Source organism: Neofelis nebulosa, chromosome 5 (genome assembly GCF_028018385.1).
Source record: "Neofelis nebulosa isolate mNeoNeb1 chromosome 5, mNeoNeb1.pri, whole genome shotgun sequence".
In the NCBI taxonomy this organism is placed as follows: domain Eukaryota; kingdom Metazoa; phylum Chordata; class Mammalia; order Carnivora; family Felidae; genus Neofelis; species Neofelis nebulosa.
Genome location: NC_080786.1, coordinates 93521291 through 93544627, shown reverse-complemented (window position 1 = coordinate 93544627; position 23337 = coordinate 93521291). Strand labels below are relative to the sequence as shown.

The following is a 23337-nucleotide window of genomic DNA, read 5'->3' as shown; positions in this document are numbered from 1 at the left end:
AAGAAAAAACTCCAGGCACAAAGAGTAGGAGTGATGTTCAAACTAGATCCTCACTTCATACCTAATAGACTGTCATTTAACCATACCTCGGTATACTAAGTGCAGAATTTAAGCTTCCTCTTCTGCCAGCCAATTTCTATCTCTTTTTAATTCTCAAACTTTCTTTGCATCACTTGTTTTCCTTTCCATCTGGCTTTTTATTCTTTGAAGTTTACAGTATACAGCAATGCAGGAGGTTTTTATCCTCTTATCCCCACTCAGTAATGGTCCGTTTCAAAACATTAGCATTTTCTTTCCTACTTAAACTTTAAATCAATGAATTAGATTGCTCTGGCTATTAAGTAATACTCAAGGGCAACTTATTGGATTTCTAAATTCTCAAGATTCCTGCCCTAAACCATACTAGAAACATCTCATTGTCTAGTTCTTCTGTTTGCTATTTTTCCTACACATCTAAATCCCTTCACTTCAATGTTTGCATAAAAGACATTTCTTTTTTTTTTTCTTTTTAAAATTTTTTTTTAATGTTTATTTATTTTTGAGACAGAGAGAGACAGAGCATGAACAGGGGAGGGGCAGAGAAAGAGGGAGACACAGAATTGGAAGCAGGCTCCAGGCTCTGAGCCATCAGCCCAGAGTCCCACGCGGGGCTCGAACTCATGGACCATGAGATCGTGACTTGAGCTGAAGTCGGACGCTTAACCGACTGAGCCACCCAGGCGCCCCTTAAAAGACATTTCTTTCTTGATCTTTCTGTCTGCCTACATTTTTGAGCACACCAGCTTCCAGTATTTGGGGATATAGCTGTACTATACTGCAGCACAGAAAAGCAGGGTTCACATGCTCACAGTTTTAGGAAATGGACCTAATGTAGGTTCTATCAGAAGACCAAAATAAAGGCAAAGCAGCTCTTGTTTCCAGACTTTGTTACCTGCCCTCAAAGGGCAAGAAGCTCTTCTCTTTAGAGAACATTATACGTTTCTTAAAAAATAACTTCACTGGCAGCCTAGCATAAGACAGTACTTCTGAGGCTGGTGCTTACTATCATAACAGAGAAGACAGGGGACTCACTTCCTGCCAGAAATTTAAAATTTTGTGTTTTCATTTTTGATAATAACCTATTTTAAAAATCAACATAAGCATATTTTGGATCATCTAGATTCATCCAGATGACAGAATAGTGTCATGGAATTTCTGTGTCTGAATTTGATTTTGTGTTTACAACCAATAACATCAACCTAGTTATGTGCGCTAATGAGAAATTAACGTAAGTGTACTTATTACATAATAAATGCATTTGTACTAAGTGAAAATCAAATTATGCCAAGGCACACTATATGAATGAAGAGTTCACAGTAGTTTGAACACACAAAATAGGTGGGAGAAGTGAGTCATCATTCTACACATGGTATATAGGAATGGAAGCCTAAAGAAGACAGACAAACAAAAGGGCTTTATATAGATTATTCAAGTTTGAAGAGCATTATTGTAAGATATAAAACATGAGGAGTCCACATAAGTAGAGGAAGATGTAAAGTATACATATTGACCACAAATCTTATGCAGGCTGCATTTTAATTATAAACAACCATTCCTCACCTCACGTTCCATCTTAGCTAATACTTCAAAAGATATATCCTGGGGGAAAAAATGCAGAATATGACACACACTAATACTGGCAGCAGTCTTGATGTAAAAAAAAAAAAAAAAAAAAAAAAAGGATAGAAACTGTTAAAGTAAATTTCATGACCTCAATTTCAGCATCATGTTGGTTAGATAGATACTCTATATTAAGGGTAGCATGTAAGGAATACTTAGGTTGTACCAAAAAGAGCTTTATTTTTCCTTCTTCATAAAAATGACACACTTATTAATGAAAGTGTGGAAATGCAGAACAAAGAAAATAAAATCACCTACACTCATCTCACTCAAACATTAGCATTTTGGAGTATTTCCCTGTATTTATTCAATATATAGAATTCTCTTTATTTTTTGTTTTTCTTTAACATGGTTGAAATCATAGTATACTACAAGTCACTTATACTTTAACTTATAAAACTTCACTGAATTCAAACTACAACTCAAACTTTAAATCCCAAAAGGTCACCTAGGAATCTCTGAGTTTAGAGCCAGGTGAGAGACCCTAAGTATCTTCCGACCCAGTTCAAAATAAACTTTAAGTATAAAGATCAAAGAATGGTTTATCTCAGAATATTTAGTGTTTATTATAAATTTTAAAAGGTGTGGTGGGGAAGGCAACATCATGGCCAGTAAAAGCTAACCTAGAATTCTGGCACTAAAACACCAAGATCTCCGATTCTAAACAAGTAATTAGTAACAAAAGGATCTTCTGCAGTGAAGAGAGATAATAAGATTCTGAGAACTTGAAGGAAAAGTAACGAGAACCATAATACAATTTACAGAAAGAAACATACTTTGAATCTGGGAATATAAATTATTTCATCTATAGCCCTAAATTATTTCACCTCTTATCATAAAAGATACATAACCAACTAAATGAACCTATCAATGCTCAAAACAAAATGTTACACCTACATTTTTAAGTACAGAAAATCTCTGCTTGAACCATAAAAGAGTTGAACATTTCTAACTCACAAAAATATATAATGAAATATAAAGACGAGAAGAGGTACATGTTACATAACTCTAAATAAGTCTGGCATTACATGCGCGCGCGCGCGCGCACACACACACACACACACACACACACACACACAGAGAGAGAAAGTAGAAGTTTAATCCTGGCTTTGTCATGGCCACCTATGTAATCCTGAATAAGTCACTTGGTATCTTTGGCCAGAGTTTCTGAATCTATAAAATAAGGACACTAGAGATTCACTCTAGCAATAAACCCTGATTGAGATTTTTTTCCTCTGCTCTAATCTCACAAATTACACCGAAATGAAAAAACTTTTAAGTAAAATCTCTCTTAAAATTATTTCAATTAAGTATCAAAGCAAAAAATCAATTTTCTGGTAAATTAGTACCTATGCTCTTAGAATTGGTTCCATCTAATGTTGGGGTGAGGCTATTCAAGGGCTAGTGATAGCCCATTAACATACCAATACTTTCAATGTATACTCCAAGCGAGATCAAATCTTTTTATTTCTCTCCCAAAACACCAACAGGAAAGTAAATAAAAGAAAAAAGACAGTATAATCTATAATAAGGTCTATATAAGTTTTAAAAATATATGAAATATACATTTTCATATGCTATATATTGAAAAAGTATCTCTGTGTAAAGAAATTAACTTCTGAGTTTTACATAGTCAAAATTTATATATAAGATACTACTCCTGGTGAAATTCTTTATTTTGATGATATAGGTACACTGTCGTTATCCTACAAACAAAAACCCAGGCTGAAAACCATCTACAGGAAATCAGTAGGGACAAAACTATATACCGTCAATGACACACTGATACTACCCAACTATATTTAGATGCAGAGCTGCTGTATACTTTGTACTCAGGCAGCTATCTAGTATCAAAATAGTTTAGTTTAAGAACAATGAGAAACCCAAGTTTAAGTTAACTACTGGTTAATGTGCTTTTTAAAAAACTCTTTTTGACTCACCTTAGTCCAAGGATGTGCCTTAATTTGAGGGAATTTGAATTCTGTGTAGTTTGGGTTCATTTCTCTAATTTGCTCCCTTGTTGGTGTCCCCAGGACCTAGATAAAGAAAGCAAGTTATTGCCATATTTTTCTATATACTTACAAATATTAAGTCTTTATGTTTTAGCATATTGGTTTCATTGGAAAAAGGAATTCCAAAGTTATGAAATACAAAACTCGTTAGAAAAAGCAGACTTTGCACGAGACTTTTTTTTTTTTTTTTAAGTTTATTTTTGAGAGAGAGAGAAAGAGCACACGCGCAAGTGGGGTAGGGGCAGAGAGAGAGGGAAAGAGTGAATCCCAAGCAGGCTCTATGCTGTGAGTGCAGAGCCCAACATGGGGGTGAGATCGTGACCTGAGCTGAAGTCAGAAGAGCCTGACACTTAACTGACTGAGCCACCCAGACACTCCAAGACTTTTAATTTTAACTGGCTATGGATCCTAATGCTATACTACCCTACACAGACTTCTATGAGATAATCATAATGTGAAGCCACGGTTGTAAAAAAAAGATCACTCAAAAGCATTTAAGTAAAAATCAAACATCTTTGTTCTAACTGGAAAAACCATCTACTGTAACCATGGACATTTGAAATGAGATCTTTTATTCATTTAGTATAGTCAAAGGTTTTAATTTTTTTAAGTTTATTTATTTTGAGAGAGAGAGAAAGAGAGAGAGACAGAACGAGTGGGTAGGGGCAGAGAGAGGGGGAGAGAGAATTCCAAGCAGCTCCATTCTGTCAGCGCAGATCCCGACGTGGGGCTCGAACTCATGAACCATGAAATCATGACCTGAGATGAGGTCAAGAGTCAAACATTTAATGGAATGAGCTACCCAGGTGCCCCACAGGTTTTATTATCAATAAATTAATAAGGAGAACTTACTCAAACAGTCATCAATAATACCATTCAGTGAGTATTTAGTGATTGTTTCCTGTGTCCAAGGAACTATGCTATGACATATGGAGAATACAAAGAAGAAGAGATTTCCTGTTATAATGAAACTACATAATTTGTGCATGGGAAAGAGTATAATACAAAATAAAAATATACTGAATGCATCATTGCCTCTAGAGATGCAGTATGCACTGGACAAAGGAAAGTCTATGGAATTGACTGCACAAGACAGATGACAGGAAGAAACATAAATTACTAAAAACGAGAGTGCTTTGAAGAAAGATGATATATATCTTTCTTTATAATTCTAAAGCCTGGTATAAAACAAACTTGTTACAATATTCAGCCATTTGTAATTCAAAAACAGTGGCAAAGAAGGAGTGGAACTTAATAATAAGTACTGGATTTGTGGTGGTAACCAGTAGATAATCAGGGCAAAGTAAGAATTTCAGGGTTTTTCTGATTTGTTTTTTGGTTCTAATTCTCTAGACTTCATTAAAACCAGAACTTAATCAAAATTTTAAGAGTTTTATTCTTCAAAGGACACTCTTTTTTTTTTTAATGTTTATTTATTTTTGAGAGAGAGAGACACAGAGTGCGAGCAGGGGAGGGGCAGAGAGAAAGGGAGACACAGAGTCCGAAGCAGGCTCCAGGCTCCAGGCTCCAAGCTGCCAGCACAGAGCCTGACATGGGGCTTGAACTTACAAATAGTGAGATCATGACCTGAGCTGAAGTCTGATGCTGAACCGACTGAGCCACCCAGGCGCCCCCAAAAGACACTCTTAAGAAAGCAAAAAGGCAAGCTACAGACTGAAAGAAAACATTTGCAAAACATACATTCTGCAAAGGACTCCTATCTAGATTATAGAAAAGACTCCTATAAACTCAAAACAAAACGACAAGCAACCCAATAAAAATGGGCAAAAGATAGAATCAGACACTTCACCAAAGAACACTCAGATAGTAACTAAATAAGCACATGCAAAAATGCTCAACCTCATTATTATCAAGGAAATGCTAGTTAAAACTGTAAGATACCACCTACATACCTATTAAGAAGGTTAAAGTTAAAAAAAAAAAAAAAGATTGCCTGTGTAAACCAAGTCCTGGTGAGGATGTAGAGCAACTGAAATTCTCATCCATTGCTAGAGGAAAGGTAAAATTGTATGGCGCCTTAGAAAATACTTTGGCAGTATGTTCAAGACATAAACATATACTTACCATACATCCATCATTCCTACTCCTAGGTATTTACCCAAGAGAAATGAAAGCATATGTTCATACAAAAACTTTTACACAAATGTGCATAGCACCTTTTTTTGCAACTGCCAAAAAAGTAGCAACAACTCAAATGTCCACAACAGATGAATAAATAAACAAATGAGGGTATACCCATACAATAGAATACTATTCACTAATAAGAAAAAGAACATGGATGAATCTAAAAAAATTTACACTGAGTAAAATAAGCCAGACCAGAGACAGTACCTACTGTTATCATTTCATTTGTACAGAAATGTAGAAAATTTTGTCTCCAGTGACAGAAAGGAAAGCCATGATTGTGAAGGCTGGAGACAAGCCTTACAAAGAGTACTAGTGAATTATGGGGGGTGAGGAATATGTTCATTGTCTTGATTTCATGGTGGTAGTTTCTTATGTGAATACGTCTTACCAAACTGTGCACTTTAAATATGTGCACATTATTATATGTCAATTATATCTTTCAGAAACTAAGTATTAGAATATATAAAGTTGAAGTAAGAGAGGTAGAACATTCTGAGCCATAGAGTTATATACTATTATTTATCAATGTAAGTAAAAAAAGAATCTAGTTAACTATAGAATGACTTTTTTTTTTTTTAATACTTTTTTTTTTTTTTCAACGTTTTTTTTTTTTTATTTATTTTTGGGACAGAGAGAGACAGAGCATGAACGGGGGAGGGGCAGAGAGAGAGAGGGAGACACAGAATCGGAAACAGGCTCCAGGCTCCGAGCCGGCAGCTCAGAGCCCGACGCGGGGCTCGAACTCACGGACCGCGAGATCGTGACCTGGCTGAAGTCGGACGCTTAACCGACTGCGCCACCCAGGCGCCCCTAGAATGACTTTTAATTGCCTAAAAGACAATCTCTGAGCAAACCCCTGATGTCATTGAGGGGATAAAAAAAGATGTGTAAAAATAATCTAAATTATAACACATCACTCTGTGGAAAGCTCACTTTTGGGCACTGGAAACATATCTCCAGTTATTTAAGCTCCCTTCCTTTTTGTAGCAGAAGTCCAACTTTACAGACAGGAGCAAGGTATTATTTAGTATTGGGAAGGGAAATCACTGGCTTTTGTAGCCGTAGACATCAGACATTGTAAGTAAGGAACTATTCACACTTAAAATATGAAGGCTAAAAAGGAATCTTAATTTTTATTATTTTTAAATGTTTATTTATTTTTGAGAGAGAGACAGAATGTAAGAGGGGTAGGGGCAGAGAGAGAGGGAGACAAAGAATCCAAAGTAGGCTCCAGGCTCTGAGTTGTCAGCACAGAGCCTGACGTGGGGCTCAAAGTCATGAACTGTGAGATCATGACCTGAGCTGAAGCTGGATGCTCAACCGACTGAGCCACCCAGGAGCCCCTCAGTTTTTATTTTTAAGTAATAAAGCAAACACTAATATCCTATTTTAGACCCTCAATGAAGGGTGTGTGTGTGTGTGTGTGTGTGTGTGTGTGTGCGCCCGCGCGTGCACGTCTGTGTGTCTATGTATGTGTGTATATGTACTGGGAAAGAGGGAGAGGAGTGAAAAAGAAGGGAGAGTGAACTAATCGATAATTCTGCTCCCCAAATGCAACCCTAGTGGATTCTTTTAACTACTGGAAGAAAACAACAACAACAACAACAATGACATGAATAACTGAGTATTTAAAATGCATATCTTCAATGATGCTATAACTTACTAATTCCATTTTAAGGTATATCCTCTAACCTAGAGAAACTTTATATATCCAAAGCAACATTGTTCATAATAATAAAATACTGCAGGCAAAAGCAAAAATCCCAAAGTAGCATTAATAAATTGAGGTACAGTCATAAAATGGTACATTAACTACACATCCCTTCTGAAGAATCTCACAAAGTGGTGTTTTCACTCAACAATGAATACATACAGTAGGACTGCCTTATATAAAGTTTAAAAGCAGGCAAGACCAAAGTATATTTTAGTTTATATAGTAAAATTGTAAAACTATATAATAAACAAACATGGGAAATAAAAACTAAAATAAAAAACATGGGAATATTTGTTAGAAAAATCAGGTATGGATTATTAAACTCAACAGAGAAAATATAGGAGGGATTATAACCAGATTGGGGCATACATAATTCCTTTAATTGTTTTTTTTATAACCTTTTTAAAAAATATTATTTATTTATTTAAAATATGAAATTTATTGTCAAATTGGTTTCCATACAACACCCAGTGCTCATTCCAAAAGGTGCCCTTCTCAATACCCATCACCCACCCTCCTTTCCCTCCCCGCTCCCCAGCAACCCTCAGTTTGTTCTCAGTTTTTAAGAGTCTCTTATGTTTTGGCTCCCTCCCTCTCTAACTGTTAATTCTTAATATGAGTAATAATTACATGATATTCACTTTATTATTGTGCTTTACACTGAATGCATTTTAATATATTTCTGTATTATGATATATTTCACAGTAAACGAAATGACATTTAAGAAAAATGCCCACATTTGAATCACTATTTGCTGTGCAGTCCCCCTCTATTTATTCAGTACTTTGTTAACACAAGACACAGTCCTAACTCCCTACAAGTTGGTAAGAATGCCAAAAGAAATGAGAATTGAATGATGTCCAATTAGTAAATACAGACTGTATGGACAGAGATCACATGGACTTATCAGCCATTTGGTTAACTTTCCAATAGGGGCTAAGCAAGAGAATTCCAGTTACAAACTATAATGAAAAGACAGCATCCTCCCTGAAGTGAATGTTATAATTCTTATGTGTTTTTTATTATAACCTAAGGTGAAGTAAATCTGTGAAATACATAATAAAACAGCTGTTAAACATGCCATATATACAAGTTTGCTTAACATACAAACTTTTAATAATTTATTTAATGTGAAAGCAAGAAGGTATACTGTGTGTGTTTTCACTCCTATATCTTCTCCTTAAATTCCTATCTCAGAGCCACTCATATCTAAACATTTGCCCAAAATTTTATATGTATTTTTTTCAGTGAAAACCCTTTTCCTTTATACCAACTCCCCAGATTCTATGATTAACATTTTACTGTGTTTGGTTCATCACACTTCCATCCATCTATCCACACATATATAAGTTCACCTTATTTTTTGATACATTTCAAAGTCAGCTGCAGACATTAGTACACCTCAGCATATGTGTACTGGAATTAATTACGGTTCAATATTTATGACTTTTACATAAGTATTTTTCTGTGTATTTCGAATCTTCTTTCAATATACACAGTGTATATATGTGCAAAATCTGTTATCACACTGAGAAATAATGTTTTAGCAAATAATGATATAAAAAAGATTCTTAATTATAATTGATGGTCAGAGTTTAAATGTGTCCTTTACTTTTAAAATATGTGTATTTGTGACTTCTAAGAACCTAGTTACTAACCAGTAAGTGGAATCACTGATCTATTCACTATTGGTTAGTTAAAAGCAATTAACCAAATAAACTAGTCTGTTACCACAAAGCAGCAATGGAGAACTTCTTATCCATGTTATGGCCACATGATCATGACTCACTGAGGCCATTAGATGGGGAAACAGAGATTCTAATGTCATAGGATTTTCTATGTTTAACTTCTCTTGCCAAATACTCAACTACTATAATATTTTTCTATTCTTTTTATTATTTTTTAAAAAATCTTAAACCAGGTTCTCCTCAGGTTGGCTAAAAGAGATGGAACTAAATGGGAAATCCCATAGAACAGGGGTCAGCAAACTTTTTCTATAAAGCATCAGAGTAATACTTCAGGCTTTGTAGGTCACAGAGCCTCTGTCACTACTCAACTCTGCTGCTGTAGCAAAATGCAGCCATAAACAAAAGTTTATTTACAAGAATAAGTAGCAGAGTGCGTTTGGCTCCTGGACCGTAGTTGCCAAACTCTGACCTCTTCCAAACAGTTTTAGAGATGAGAAAAAATGAGGCCCAGAAGGAGTACCTTTTCAGGTTAAAACTAATTAGAAGCAGAGTTGGGCATAATTCAAATCTCATCAGTGGCAAAACAATTTTAGGAGATGGTATCAAAGAATCCATTTATTGGACTTGATTGGAAGACACTATTTGTTTCTAATTTTGGAAGCCGTGAAAGATGTTGATGCTATTAAGCATGAACGCATAGTGCTGGAAAAAAAATAATATTTAAGACATTCAAGAAGAACTAAGTGGCCAACATTAGGTATATCATTTCGAAGAGGGCATGAGGGTAGAAAACAGGTTTGGTAGTACTTGATGTACAGGTGCTTGGTGGATGCGACAGTGTATAACAGGTCGAGCAAGCTGAAGGAGAAGAGCACTAAAGATGGCCCATGGGACACAAATATATAGGTAAAAGGAAAATTTAAAAAGAAAACTGAGACAGAAGTCCAAGAGACTAGAAGTCCTACAGACAATGATACCATGGAGGCCAAGGAAAGTAAACATTTAAAGGACAGAGAGGTAACTTATGACACAATTAGCTCAGCTAAAATAAAGCCCAAAAGGTGTTTACTCCATCTGGCTGTGAAGAGACTTCCCTTCTGACCATGGTGAGATCAACCATGAAAAGAGGAAGCAGACACAATCATCTGAAGTAAGTGGAGACAGCATATGTAAGTTCTCCTTTCAAAAGGTCCATGAGTGAGGAAAAGGCGAGAACAAAGACAAGAAATATTTATTGAGCATTCAGTACATAGAAAGCTCTGCGTGAGGGATTATCAGTTTTCTTTTCTCATTTAAACTTTATAAATATTTTATTACCCATTTTACACTTAAAAGAAACCTACAAGTGATGGCAGTAAACCAACTTCTCAAAGCTACAGTTTGTCAGCTGTAAATATGGGATTCAAATACATGTGTAGTTGACTCCCTAAAATGGTATACCTAATATTAAGGGAAAAAACAAGGAAAAGTTTTTTTTAAATAATTCAAAAAAATCATTTTCTTAAACTCTAATGATTATACTATAAAATGAAGTCTGAATCTCTTTGAGTTGTGCAGGATATACTAAGATTTTATAAGATCACAAGGCTATAATTAAAAGCTAAAAAAACAGAATTAACAATAAAAAATGATTTAAAATAAATCTACCCATATCTGGTAATTCAACTTAATAAAAAGAATATCTTGAACAGTTAATATAGATCTGAGGCAACAGAAGAATTATATGAAGAAATGTAAGCATCTAATTAGCTAAACAAGATTAGAAAGTTTAACAAACCTCAAACTTTGATAAATCACTTTCAGACTTCTTTAATTGTAGATTCTCGCTGTAAATCCTATGCTTACTCATGTCTAACTATATTTGCAATACCAAGCATTCAACTTTTAGTATTTTTGCCTGCCGTGATTATTTCACATGTATAAAATCTTGCTTGGAATGTTGAACAGTGGGTAAGTGCCATATTATGCATAGTTGTGCATACTGTAATTTTATTGCAAGAATTTTTAATTGCAAAGCCTAACTTACAGAAACTATTGTTGTTATTAAATTGTTTTGGAAGCCATAACTGCTTAAAGGTGGTCAGGTGTAAACTAAAAGCCTTAAGTAAAGTAGCACAATTTGTATAATTTTGCATCAGTAGTTCAATAAATTTGGAATGTCATGCAAAGGTTTGCACTATTTAAAAGTAAAAAAAAGGGGCGCCTGGATGGCTCAGTCAGTTAAGCAAGCATCCGACTCCTGGTTTTGGTTCAGGTCATGATCTCATGGGTCATGGGATTGAGCCCCATGTTTGGCTCTGTGCTGATGGCGCTAAGCCTGCTTGGGATTCTTTCTCTCTCTCTCTCTCTCTCTCTCTCTCTCTCTGAAATAAATAAATAAAACTTTTAAAAAGGTAGAAATTGTCAGACTCTATAAAAAAAGTAAGTATATGTTGTCTGTGAGAAACTTGAAATATAAAGACACATAGCTCAAAATGCAGAAACTTATACCATGCAAACACTTATAAGAAAAATGGAGTGTCTATGTCAGAAAATGGAGACTTCAGGGCAAGGAAATTAAACTAAAGACGGACATTTCCTAATGATAATATTAATTTTAAGACTATACTTGAATACCATGCATAGACGAAAATGTAGAACACAGGAACTCTCTTATTTGTTGGTGGGAGTGAAAAACAGTAAAACTGCTTTGGAAAACAGTTTGCTAATTTCTTATGAAGTTAACATACGCTTATTATATGACTGGCAACTTCAGTCCTTTATAGATACTTTCAAGTCCTTTCTTGAAAAGAAATATGCATATGCCTGCAAAAAGACTTGTAAACAAACATTCATAGCAGTTTTACTTGCAACAGCCAAAAACCAAAAACAAGTCAAATGTCCATGTACAGGTGAAGAGATTAAAAAAAAGTGTGTTGGGACGCCTGGGTGGCTCAGTCGGTTAAGCAGCCGACTTCGGCTCAGGTCACGATCTCGCGGTCCGTGATTTCGAGCCCCGTGTCGGGCTCTGTGCTGACAGCTCAGAGCCTGGAGCCCGCTTCAGATTCTGTGTCTCCCTCTCTCTCTCTGCCCCTCCCCTGTTCATGCTCTGTCTCTCTCTGTCTCAAAAATAAATAAACGTTAAAAAAAAAAAATTTAAAAAAAGTGTGTTCTAATAGAATATACCTCAGCATAAAATGGAAAAAACAGGTGATATAAGCAACAACACTGATGAATCGCAAGAACACGATGTTGAGCAAAAAAAGATACAAAAGAAACATACATTCATAATAAATTATAGACAAGAAAAACAAATCTGTACTGAAAGAAAGCAGACCAATGGTCATCTGAGACAGAAGATGGGGAACTAACTGCGAAGGTGCATGAAGAGAAGGATCAACTGTCTTGGTTTGCCTGGCATACGCTGGAATATTTACTCAGCCCAGGCTGTACACAGGAACACTTTTGGGGTGACGGAAATGTTCTAAATCTTGACCTGGACATGGTTATATATATTTGTCTAAGCTTATTAAACTATATACTTATAACAGCTACATTTTATGTAAATTACACCTGGATGATGTTGACTTGAAAAGTAAAACAGACCACTATGTAATTTGTGATACATTTACTACACTAAATATAACCAGATGCTTATCCTTATCCTCTGTTAAGGCCAGCATCTAAAGTGTCAGAGTAGGTACCAAACTCTACAGAATTATTTTATATATAATATATACATGGTCTTTAAGAAAGCAAAGGTATGGGGCTCCTGGGTAGTTCAGTCAGTTAAGTGTCTGACTTTGGCTCAGGTCACGATCTCATTGTTAGGGAGTTCAAGCCCTGCTTTGGACTCTCTCCTGTTAGCACAGAGCCCGCTTCAAATCCTCTGTCCCCCTCCTGCAAGCACACGTGTGCTCTCTCTCTCTCAAAATAAATATTTAAAGAAAGCAAAGGTAAGACAATCAAGAGGCATTTAAAATTTTGTGCTCATCCTCTTAAGTCATTCATTCATTCAAAACATTTATTGAGTTCCTATCTTGAAAGAGCTGTAGGGCAGAGAGACTTCTACAATCAGCAAAGATCAGTACAACAAAATAAGCGTAGATACATGTGTGAGATGAAAGTGCTACCCTGCTCTAGAGGAAGGGGAGGGGGTTCAGGAAAGAGTTCTGGAAGGAGAGACAAGAGTTGACTCTACTTAAAGAGTCTAGGAAGCAAATGAGTCAGATGCGCATTCTATGCACGATAGGTGTGAAGTGGAAAACAGCCTGATTTGGATAACAGTAACAGCTGAATAGGAACAGAGACTAAGAACTGGATAATGGAGGGACAGCAATGTTACAGGCTGAAAGGTAAATGACAAATTATGAAGAGCAAAGATTCTAAAAGCATCACTATCTGCAATCAATACAATAAACACAGAGGACATTTAACTGACTATCCTATTTCTATTTGAGTATATCTTTAGGTTTTATATTCAGTTTTATTATATACAGAGTATATATTTCTACCTGATACGCTATTAGGAGTATATTTCTACCTGATTTACTCCACCTCAATTATATAGTTGGAATTTTTCAAATTATATAAACTGAGCCTTTTCATTTGATAGATTAAAAAAGAATGTTTGAAATGAATCTTATCAACTCTTTAAAATTCCCTTGAATTTTAAAAGATAGAAAAATATTTTTCTCCAAAACTTTTAGATTAAGGACATACGGTAAGAAAAAAAATAACTCTTTCTGGGTTTCCTAAAAACTGAGTTCTGCCATGACTTAAAGGAAATGAAACTACACATAAATGTTTTATGTACTTTCTGTAAGTATGATAGTTCACACAATTAAAAAAGGGGGGAGGGGAGATGTTAAAAATTATCACACTACTGTTAAGAGTATATGTATTCTGTTATCTATTATTAGAATAAGACCTCTCCATTTACTGTAAAAAAACACCTTTTGTTTGGCCCACCATCCTAGATCACGACAGGTAAGGTGGTGAAAGGATCCAAAAAATCAGAGATTAGTCGGCCACATTGGGTTGGGAATGCTGTTCATGATTAAATCAATCACTTCATTTGCACCCAGGCCCATCCACATTTGTTGTACCATTTTCTCACTCATTTAGCTACATATGTACCCAGACACTGATAAATATCAAATGAGGACTTATTATTTATTTCTTCAAAGAAAGAAAGCCAAGAATCATCTGACTAAAGTATGATAAGCAGTTCTTTCACAGCTTTATTTTTAATAGCTCAACAGCAGAGGTCGCCAAACTTCAGCAGCAGAATGCTGCATGTGCAGCCTTAACAGCAAGGGTGAAGTAAAAGAAATCCTGTTACAGTTTTTACTCTTCTGCTTAAAATCCTGCAGTGGCTTCCTACTACCTACAAGCTAATGTGGTCTGGCGATGGCCCATAGCTCCAGCCTTCTCTGTCCCAGTAAATTCCTATCCTAGTATACCCACCATTCAGAACCTTAAGTTCAAACCATAAACACGTAACAGACCCAATTTCACTAAGCGTCTTTGCCCAAATTCACACACATGTCCTCTATTTCCTTCTAAAGGGTCCTCTAAAAAGGTGAATACCTTTCCTTGCTTCAAGATTCAGCTCAAGAGTTACTTGTCCCATGATACCTTTCCAGAGAGCACTCCCTCCAAATACAATGCTGCCTTTGTACTCTGCCCAGACTTCTGGGTAATACCCACCTTACTCCATTGCCCTCAGTTATTCCCCCCTTCCTCTTAGTCTCTGAATTCCTTGAGAGCAAGGACTCTCTGTGTTCTAGCCCAGCACCTAATAAAAACATTAGTAGTTAAAGTGGTATGCTTCCTGAAAGATTAAAGGGGCACATGGCCAGGCCTATTATATAATAAAGCTTTTTAAATAAGTGGATAGAAATTGAATAACCTAGAGGCAAGAGAGATTATATGTAGCATGGCTGAACAATCAAACATCTTCACTTCTTTTCTGCAAAAAAGAACTGTTTTCCAGTTTGGATAACTCTCAGGTTTGGCTGCCTACACCATAAGCCTTGACAAATGTCTCTAAAACTAGAAAACATGTCACTGAGCTATTCTATTTCAAACTATCAGTATTCTAATGACATTGGAATTACTACTTTACATTTGCACTCCCAGAAAACTTATGTAGATTTTATCCAATATCTGCCTCTTCCCTATAATATATGATTTAAATTTTCATATAAGAAACCCTTGTCTTTATGGTGCAATGTTTCTCTCTTAGGGTTTTCTTCCAATTTCCAAAAGGCAAGGAATAAAAAGCTGTAATAGCAGTACAAATTTTTAAATTCCATTAGGAATTTCACTGAAAAGGGCAGCAAGTTGTCATGTTATTTGAACAAAACTATACGATTTGGCTAGTTTAAATTTTCAGCCTAGGGAAGGTGAGCTAGTGTAGGAGGGTTCCTTTATGTCTCCATGCTCTAGTCCATTCACTCTTGTACCATCTGTCAGTTGATCAGGTGCCAGGGGGTAGATGGATAAATATGAGAAGTCATCTAGAGTCCTTTGCAAAAATATGATCAGAGTAACAACAAAGCTACCTTATCAATAGTTTCATAAGTAGATGCACTCATTCTTATCTTTTTAAAAAATATCGTTATTGAGATATGCTTCAGATATCATAAAATTCACTCCTATATAACTCAGTGGTTTGTTAGTATATTCCCAGAGGTGTACAACAATCACTGCCATCTAATTTTATAATATGTTCTTTACCTCAAAATGAAATCCTGTACCTAAGAACAATCACTCTCATCCCCACTCCTCCCAGCTCCTGACAACCACTAATCTTTCTGTCTTTATAGATATTTATTCTGAACATTTCATACAAATGGAATCATATAACATGTGGATTTTTGTGCTTGACATTTTATCTGTTCATTAGCTGATGGACATTTAAAATGTTTCCACTTTTTGGCTATAAATAATGCTACTATAAACATGTATATACAAGTTTGTACACATGTACAAACACAGGTGTGGACGTGTTTTCAACTTTCTGAGATACAGACCTATGAATGGAATTGCCGGGTCATATGGCCATTCTATGTTTAATATTTTACATAGTTAACATATACAAACCATTTTTGGTTTGCACCATTTTACAATCCCACCAGCAATGCATGAGTGTTTCAATTTCTCCAGATCTTCAACACTAGCTATTGTTTGTCTTTTTATTCTAGCCATCCTAGTGAATGTGATATAGTATTCATTGTGGTACTAATTTGCATTTCTCTAATGAGTAGTGATGTTAAGCATCTTGTGCTTCCTGGCCATAGGTATCTCGTTAGAGAAATGTTTATTCAAACCCTTTCCCCATTTTTTATTGGGCTGTCTTTATTGTTGAGTTGTTAGGAGTTCCTTATATATTCTAGATATGACCTTTATAATATATATGATTTGTAAAAATTTTCTGCCATTTTGTGGGTTTTTAACTTTTTTGAAACACAACAGTTTTTAATTTTGATGAATTTCAATGTATCTACTTTTTCTATTATCACTTGTGCCTCCTGTCATATCTAAGGAACCACTGCTTAATTGAGGGTCACAAAGATTTCCTTCTAAGAGTTTTACAGTTTTGGCTCTTGCATTTAGGTCTTTGATTGATTTTGAGTTAATTTTTATAATATGGTATGATGTAGCAGTTCAACCTCTCACTCTTTTGTGTATGGATATTCAGTTCTAAGCTCTAAAAAGACTATACTTTCCCCACTGAATTGCCTTGGAACCCCTGTCATATACCAAATGACCATAAATGTAAAGGTTTACTTCTGGACTCTCAATCCTATTTGATCTGTAGAGTTATACTTGTATCACCATGTCCTTTTTTTTTTTTTTTTTTTTTAAAGCATAAAATATACAACGTAGTGATTTGATGTGCATATACACTGTGAAAGGATTCCCACCATCTAGTTAAGTAACATCTCCATCATCACACATTTTTCTTTTGGTGAGAACATTTAAGTTCTACTCTCTTTCCCAATTTCAATGAAATAATACAGTGTTATCAACTATAGTTGCCATATTTTACATTAGATCCTCAGACCTTACTCATCTTACAGCTGAAAGTGTACCCTTTACAGCCTTTCCTCATTTTCCCCCACTCCCCAGCCCTTGGCAAATACTTGTCTACTCTCTATTTCTAAACTTAGACTTTTTTCTTTCTTTTTTTTTTGGATTTTACATATAATTGATACCATGCAGTATTTGTCTTTCTCTGTCAGGCTTATCTCAGTTGGGATAATGCCCTCAACGTCCCTCCATGTTCTAAAATGGCAGATTTCCTTCTTTCTTATGGCCAAATACTATCCCATTGTGTATGTACTTGTCTTGATAACTACAGCTACATAATAAATTTCTAAAATGGGAAGTACAATTCCTCCATTTCATTCTTCTTTTTAAAGACCGTTTTGACCCTCGTTCTTTATTTCTTGAATAAAACTTTGTACTTGGAAATAAGTCTCCTCCTTCCCCCTAAAAAGGGAACTATTGTTTTGCAAACTACTGAATGTAAGTACAACAGTCATTCTTGGCTGATACATGTTCACAGGCATCAAAAGACCTTTTTTCCTGGGTGAATCTCAACTGAAGTAGTATGCTCAACAAAGAAGTATAAAAATAGAAAGGGGTGGCAGGGGTGTGTTTGTGTGTGTGTGTTGGGGGTGGTATCAGAATCTGTTCATAAAAAAAAAAAAGAAAAAAAAAGAAACCACTTTATTTTTTTAACTTTAAAAATAGCACACCCCCTGTGGCACCTGGGTTGCTCAGTCGGTTAAGTGTCCAACTAAGCTTGGGTCATGATCTCATGGTTTGTGGGTTCGAGCCCCACGTCGGGCTCTGTGCTGACAGCTGAGAGCCTGGAGCCTGCTTCGGATTCTGTGTGTCTCTCTCTTTCTGCCCCTCCCCTCCTCAGTCTCTCTCTCAAACATAAATAAACATAGAAAAAAAAAAAAACTTAAAAAAATAGCACACCCTCTTTGAGTATGTAAGCATTTTATTCACACAACATCCAACTCTTGCTTCGAGAATCACTAACACTATAGTTCTTTGTAACATAATCAACCAAGATTTTTTCATGTTTTCCTTGTACCATATATATCAATAAAACACAACCTGTGTTTTATAAATATGATATAGCATTTAGTATGCTTTTATAAACTATAAACCCTCTCCATGATTCCAGAGTTTCTTCATATTTTTTTCACAGCTCAGCTGTTAAGAATCATTGCTCTCAAAACTTCTAACCTTTTGCTTAAAAAGGAAACACAGAGTTCTTCTCAGTAAAAACATCAGTCTTGAAATCAGGGTCTGGACTATGAATACTGTTAACTTGACAGATTTCTCTCCCTGTCCCATCTCTCACCTGCCCCTTTACATACTTTAGAGATTATGCCAAACACAAATAATGCAACTGTGCAAAAGAATGTGCAGTTGATAAGTAAAGGGTACTATATCCCAAGAAGAGTAATCCTATGAATGGTCTTTTGACTCAGATTCTACAAAAGGACTACCAGTAAATTAGTTTTGAGGTGACAATGTCATGAAACTTCATTTGTGTGAAAATATCTCTTTAAATAAAACATATACTGGCAACTTATTAAATGATCCTACACTGGTTGTTTTGGAGAAAGTAAAAGATTTCAAATGAATGCCATTATTCTCAAGTCAAAAGATGAACCAGGTCACATTGTCAGGAAGCCACTTTCTATGCCTGGGCACACATACCCATAGTGTACAGAGATTTAGCCAACTATGAGTAAGTTACTATATAGCCAGTAAAATTTCATAGTAGTAAGTTAAAACAGATGCTTCTTCTGGTCTATGGAAAACATTATTTAATGTAAAAAGGCAGATGAGCAATACATTAAAATAATTACTTTAATGCCTCCTTTATCCATTCACTTACTTCAAAAAATGTTTACATCATATTGTATGTGTAATACCTACACTGTAGGCGGTTACTACAAAGCGTAACCATAGTTCCTTGCACTAGCTTAGGGATATTTAACCTACGGTTCCTGAATGAGCTTAGAAAGCTCAAGAATCACCCGAAATTATATGTAAAATTCTGGTATGTACGCATTTTTCTGGAGGAGAGTCCACTGCTAGAATCAGATTTTCAAAGTGGTCCATGATCCAAAAGTTATTAAAAGTTGCTGCTCTGGTCAGTAACAAACATGGAAAAATTTAAACAATAAAAAATGAATTAAGCAAATACTCTATTACATATTATATATATATGTATATATATATTTATACACACACACACAAGTAAAAGTGTATACCACAATGTATAATGGGGTGTACTTACATGTTCTGGAAAGTGGAAAAAGAAGACAGAATTAAGTTTAATATATTGTCCCTGCAGTCTGTTAACAACAAAAGAGCTCTATTACATAAGAAATTTTACCAGGTAACATAGTTTTAAACTCCAAATGCATATTAGTAAAGACACATCACGGATCCATCAAAAATCTTAGGAAAATAAGTACCTTTCATACTTCTTAAACTCTGATTTAATTAATATCTTAAAGCTCTGAATGAGAGACTATTTGATAGAGTGTTAGGCCAGCAAAGGAGAGTGTACACACATAGGTGTTGAACAAGCCATAATATGGGAATAGGATAACTGAAAATCTAAAACGTTTGCTAAACAAAGATGGTGAAAGTTAAGGTTGAGCTATACTTGAAAGCAAAGAAATCCACCATTATAACTTTGATTCCTTTAGATGAAGCACAATTAGACCTAGTCCAAAGACATCTCAAACTGATTTGGTGTATTCATCACAATAAAATTTAGGAGCTTTTTCCTTTAGTTTGTGGTCACTTTTCTTTTTTTAACAGTAATATATGATAAATATGACTCAATTGGTTCTGGATATCAAGTTAAAATTAAGGATCATACTTTCCCCACAGAGCTATAAAATTCTATAAGCAGAGGACACCAATTTAGCTAAAGATGAATCAGATAGAATTTTTCTATCATCTAACCTCTCCTGGATATGGTGGTGGTAATCATCGTAACAATCACCATCACCATCACCACCACCACCATCATCATCATCATCATCATCATCATCATCATCATCTTCCTAGGATTAATATAAGGGTTGATGTAGTAATGTATGTAAAGTGTTTAGCTCAGTGGCTGGTGCAGAGTAAAGTCTCAACGAGTGGCAGCTTTTGTGATTAGCAGTAGTTTCCCAATATTTGAAAATGCAGATTTTGAGGAACCAAGAAATCACTGATCTCTTTGTCTAAATTATATTACAACCATCAGTCAAACTGGAAGACCAGGAAAACAACTGTTTAGACAAACATTTATAACAAAATGGGTTCTCTTAACTGTTTTTGTTTACTAACAAAAGATTCCAGCACAATTGAAAACATCTGTTTTCCTAGTTTCTGTGACTGCAAAAAAATAACAATTGTTTCAAAAAATCAACATCACAGAACAATAAAAAGTGAAAACCTTCTCCTTTCCCTCTTCCCTTAATCCCACTCTCCACTGCTAAATCTTTTTCCTTCTAAATCTTTCTCTACGTACAGGCATAAGAAATGAGGTCCACCTACTTAGCTGTAATCCCATAATCAAAAGATTATTTGTATCTTACTGGTTCCTATTTTCAAATTTCTCAAATAATGCTTCTACTTGAGGAAAGATTTTATTAGCTCTTATCTATGGAAGAGCTACCTACACAGATATCTAAACAGTAATTATTGCTAAGAGAAATTAAACAATTTAGTAAAGTTGTTTTATAAGATAAATTAACTTTAATTGCCTTACAATAATTTTATTACTGCAAATAATTTAAGTATCTATATGTTTAATGTCGTGTTTTTCTAAAAGAAATATATCCAAATTTAAAAGGCTAGCTACTAAAACTATGGAAGCCCCATTGAAATTCTATCAAGAAATAGGACTCTGACCAATTCTGCTCTAAAACTCTTCCATTAGGGAGCAATGGCCAAATTATTACAAAGGATAAGTAAACATTTATGTAATAAATAAAAGGATATCTTTAGGAACATTAATTCATTTAAAATTTGAAATTCTACACAGTAATTGGTTTCTTCCAAACTTTTAGTTTTTTGAGATATTTTTTATTTTTTAAAAATGTTTCTTTATTTTAGAGACAGAGAGACAGAACACAAGCAGGGGAGGGGCAGAGACAGGGAGACACAGAATCCGAAGCAGGCTCCAGGCTCTGAGCTGTCAGCACAGAGCCGGATGCAGGGCTCGAACTCACAAACTGTGAGATCATGACCTGAGTTGAAGTCAGACACTTAAACGACTGAGCCACCCAGGCACCCCAATATTTTATTTTTTAATATTTATTTAGAGAGAGACCGGTGAGGGGGAGGGGAACAGGCGGGGGGGGGGGGGGAGGGGAGAGAGGGAGGGAGGGAGGGAGGGAGGAGAGAGAGAGAGAGAGAGAGAGAGAGAGAGAGAGAGAGAGAGAACGAATCCGAAGCAGGCTCCGCTCTGTCAGCACAGAGCCCAACACGGGGCTTGTTCTTACAAACCATAAGATCATGACCTGGGCCAAAATCAAGAGTTGGATGCTTAACCAACTCAGCCATCCAGGAGCCTCTTGTAATATTATAATCCAGAAACTGAGCTCTGCACTGAAGTTCACCTTTCCTTACTTGAAATTTATAGTTTAGAATTCGGAGGGGGATAAGAAACTATTAGTAAAATTCACAGCACTTCCAGGTTCAGAGCTTCAGAGATTGCTTCAACTTCAATCCATTTGGGGAGTATGGGGTAAATTTGTCATTTATATAATGTAATAATCAAATCTTTGAGAAGCCAAAAATATCATGTAATTTCTTTTCAAGGAAATAACATACCGCATTGCCTTCGTTATGCTATTCTTTTCAAAACCAATTATGTAATTCAGAATATAATCATACAATAGAATCTACGCATTTTTAAAAGTCACTTAGTCAAAATATACTTCTTGTGAGAAATGAAATGAGTTATTTGGTAAAAAAAAGTCTACAAAACAGATGGCATTTTTGTTTAAACATATATACGTCCAGAAAAGGATATCAAAATATTTATAGAAGTTGTTTTTCATGATGTGCCAGAACTGTAACTGCTTTTGTTCTTTTCTTTGTATTTGTGTGTCTGTGTATTCTCAGTCTCCTGAACTGAGCATAGAAAATACAGTATAATTATAAAACAAGTAATTGGCATTAATAAAAAACTACCTTCTCCAAGTCTTCAGAAGACTCTTTTCTAAAGAATTCTACTGCTATGACTGACAGCAGAGGTGCCAAAGGACAATGCTATGTCACGGAACCTGTGTTTGTGAAACTCCTGGTAGAGATTTTCCCCAAATATTGTATTTTTTATCAGATAGCTGAAACCACATCAGATATTTTTCTCTCTCTTTTTTTTATTATTTTTGAGAGAGAGAGAAACAGAGTGCAAGCAGGGGAGAAATAGAGAGGGAGACACAGAATCTGCAGGCACAAGGCTCTGAGCTGTCAGCACAAAGTCTGATGTGGGGGTTGAACCCACGAACCATGAGATCATGACCTGAGCTGAAGTCAGACGCTGAACAACCCCCTCCTCCTGACAGGAGATATTTCTTGAACTTATCTTAAGTAGTATATTAAGGAGGAATTTGACGGGGAAAAAAATCTTAACTGAGAAGTTCTTGACAGAATTTCTTTTTATAAATATTTTGAAGATCCAAGCATTTCTTGATATTCAGAAATTAACTGGCATAATGAATTGCTGATCTAATGGTCCTATGTATGAAACCAACCTCAGAAAGTGTTCTTCATGCTTAGAAATGATTTTTCAAGACTTTCAATTCCATTTTCCTTTATACTTTTAACTTATTTGAAGATAACATACTTGGATTTATTCTAAATATTTTATAAAAGTCTTCTTATTAGAAGGTAGGGAAAGAGGAGATCTCTCTCTCTGCCCCCCTTCACCACTTGCATGCATGCACTCTCTCTCTTTCAAAAATAAACATTAAAAAAAAAGAGAGAGATGAAGTTAGCTCAGTTTATAAAACTCTGTTACTCATGCTACAAATTACTGGTATGAGCATCTGAGTCAACAAAATTTAATAAACAACATATACAA

At 35.3% G+C, this 23337-nt stretch overlaps 1 protein-coding gene across 3 annotated transcripts in view; it reads right to left on the bottom strand.

Annotated features, from left to right (window-relative positions):
• GSK3B (glycogen synthase kinase 3 beta) overlaps positions 1-23337 on the bottom strand; it is a 195490-nt gene that overhangs the window by 39298 nt on the left and 132855 nt on the right. For all 3 annotated transcript variants that reach the window (XM_058731277.1, XM_058731275.1, XM_058731276.1), the window contains exon 8: positions 3600-3695. In XM_058731277.1, coding sequence (XP_058587260.1) covers positions 3600-3695 — 96 coding nt within the window. The remainder of the gene's footprint in view (positions 1-3599; positions 3696-23337) is intronic.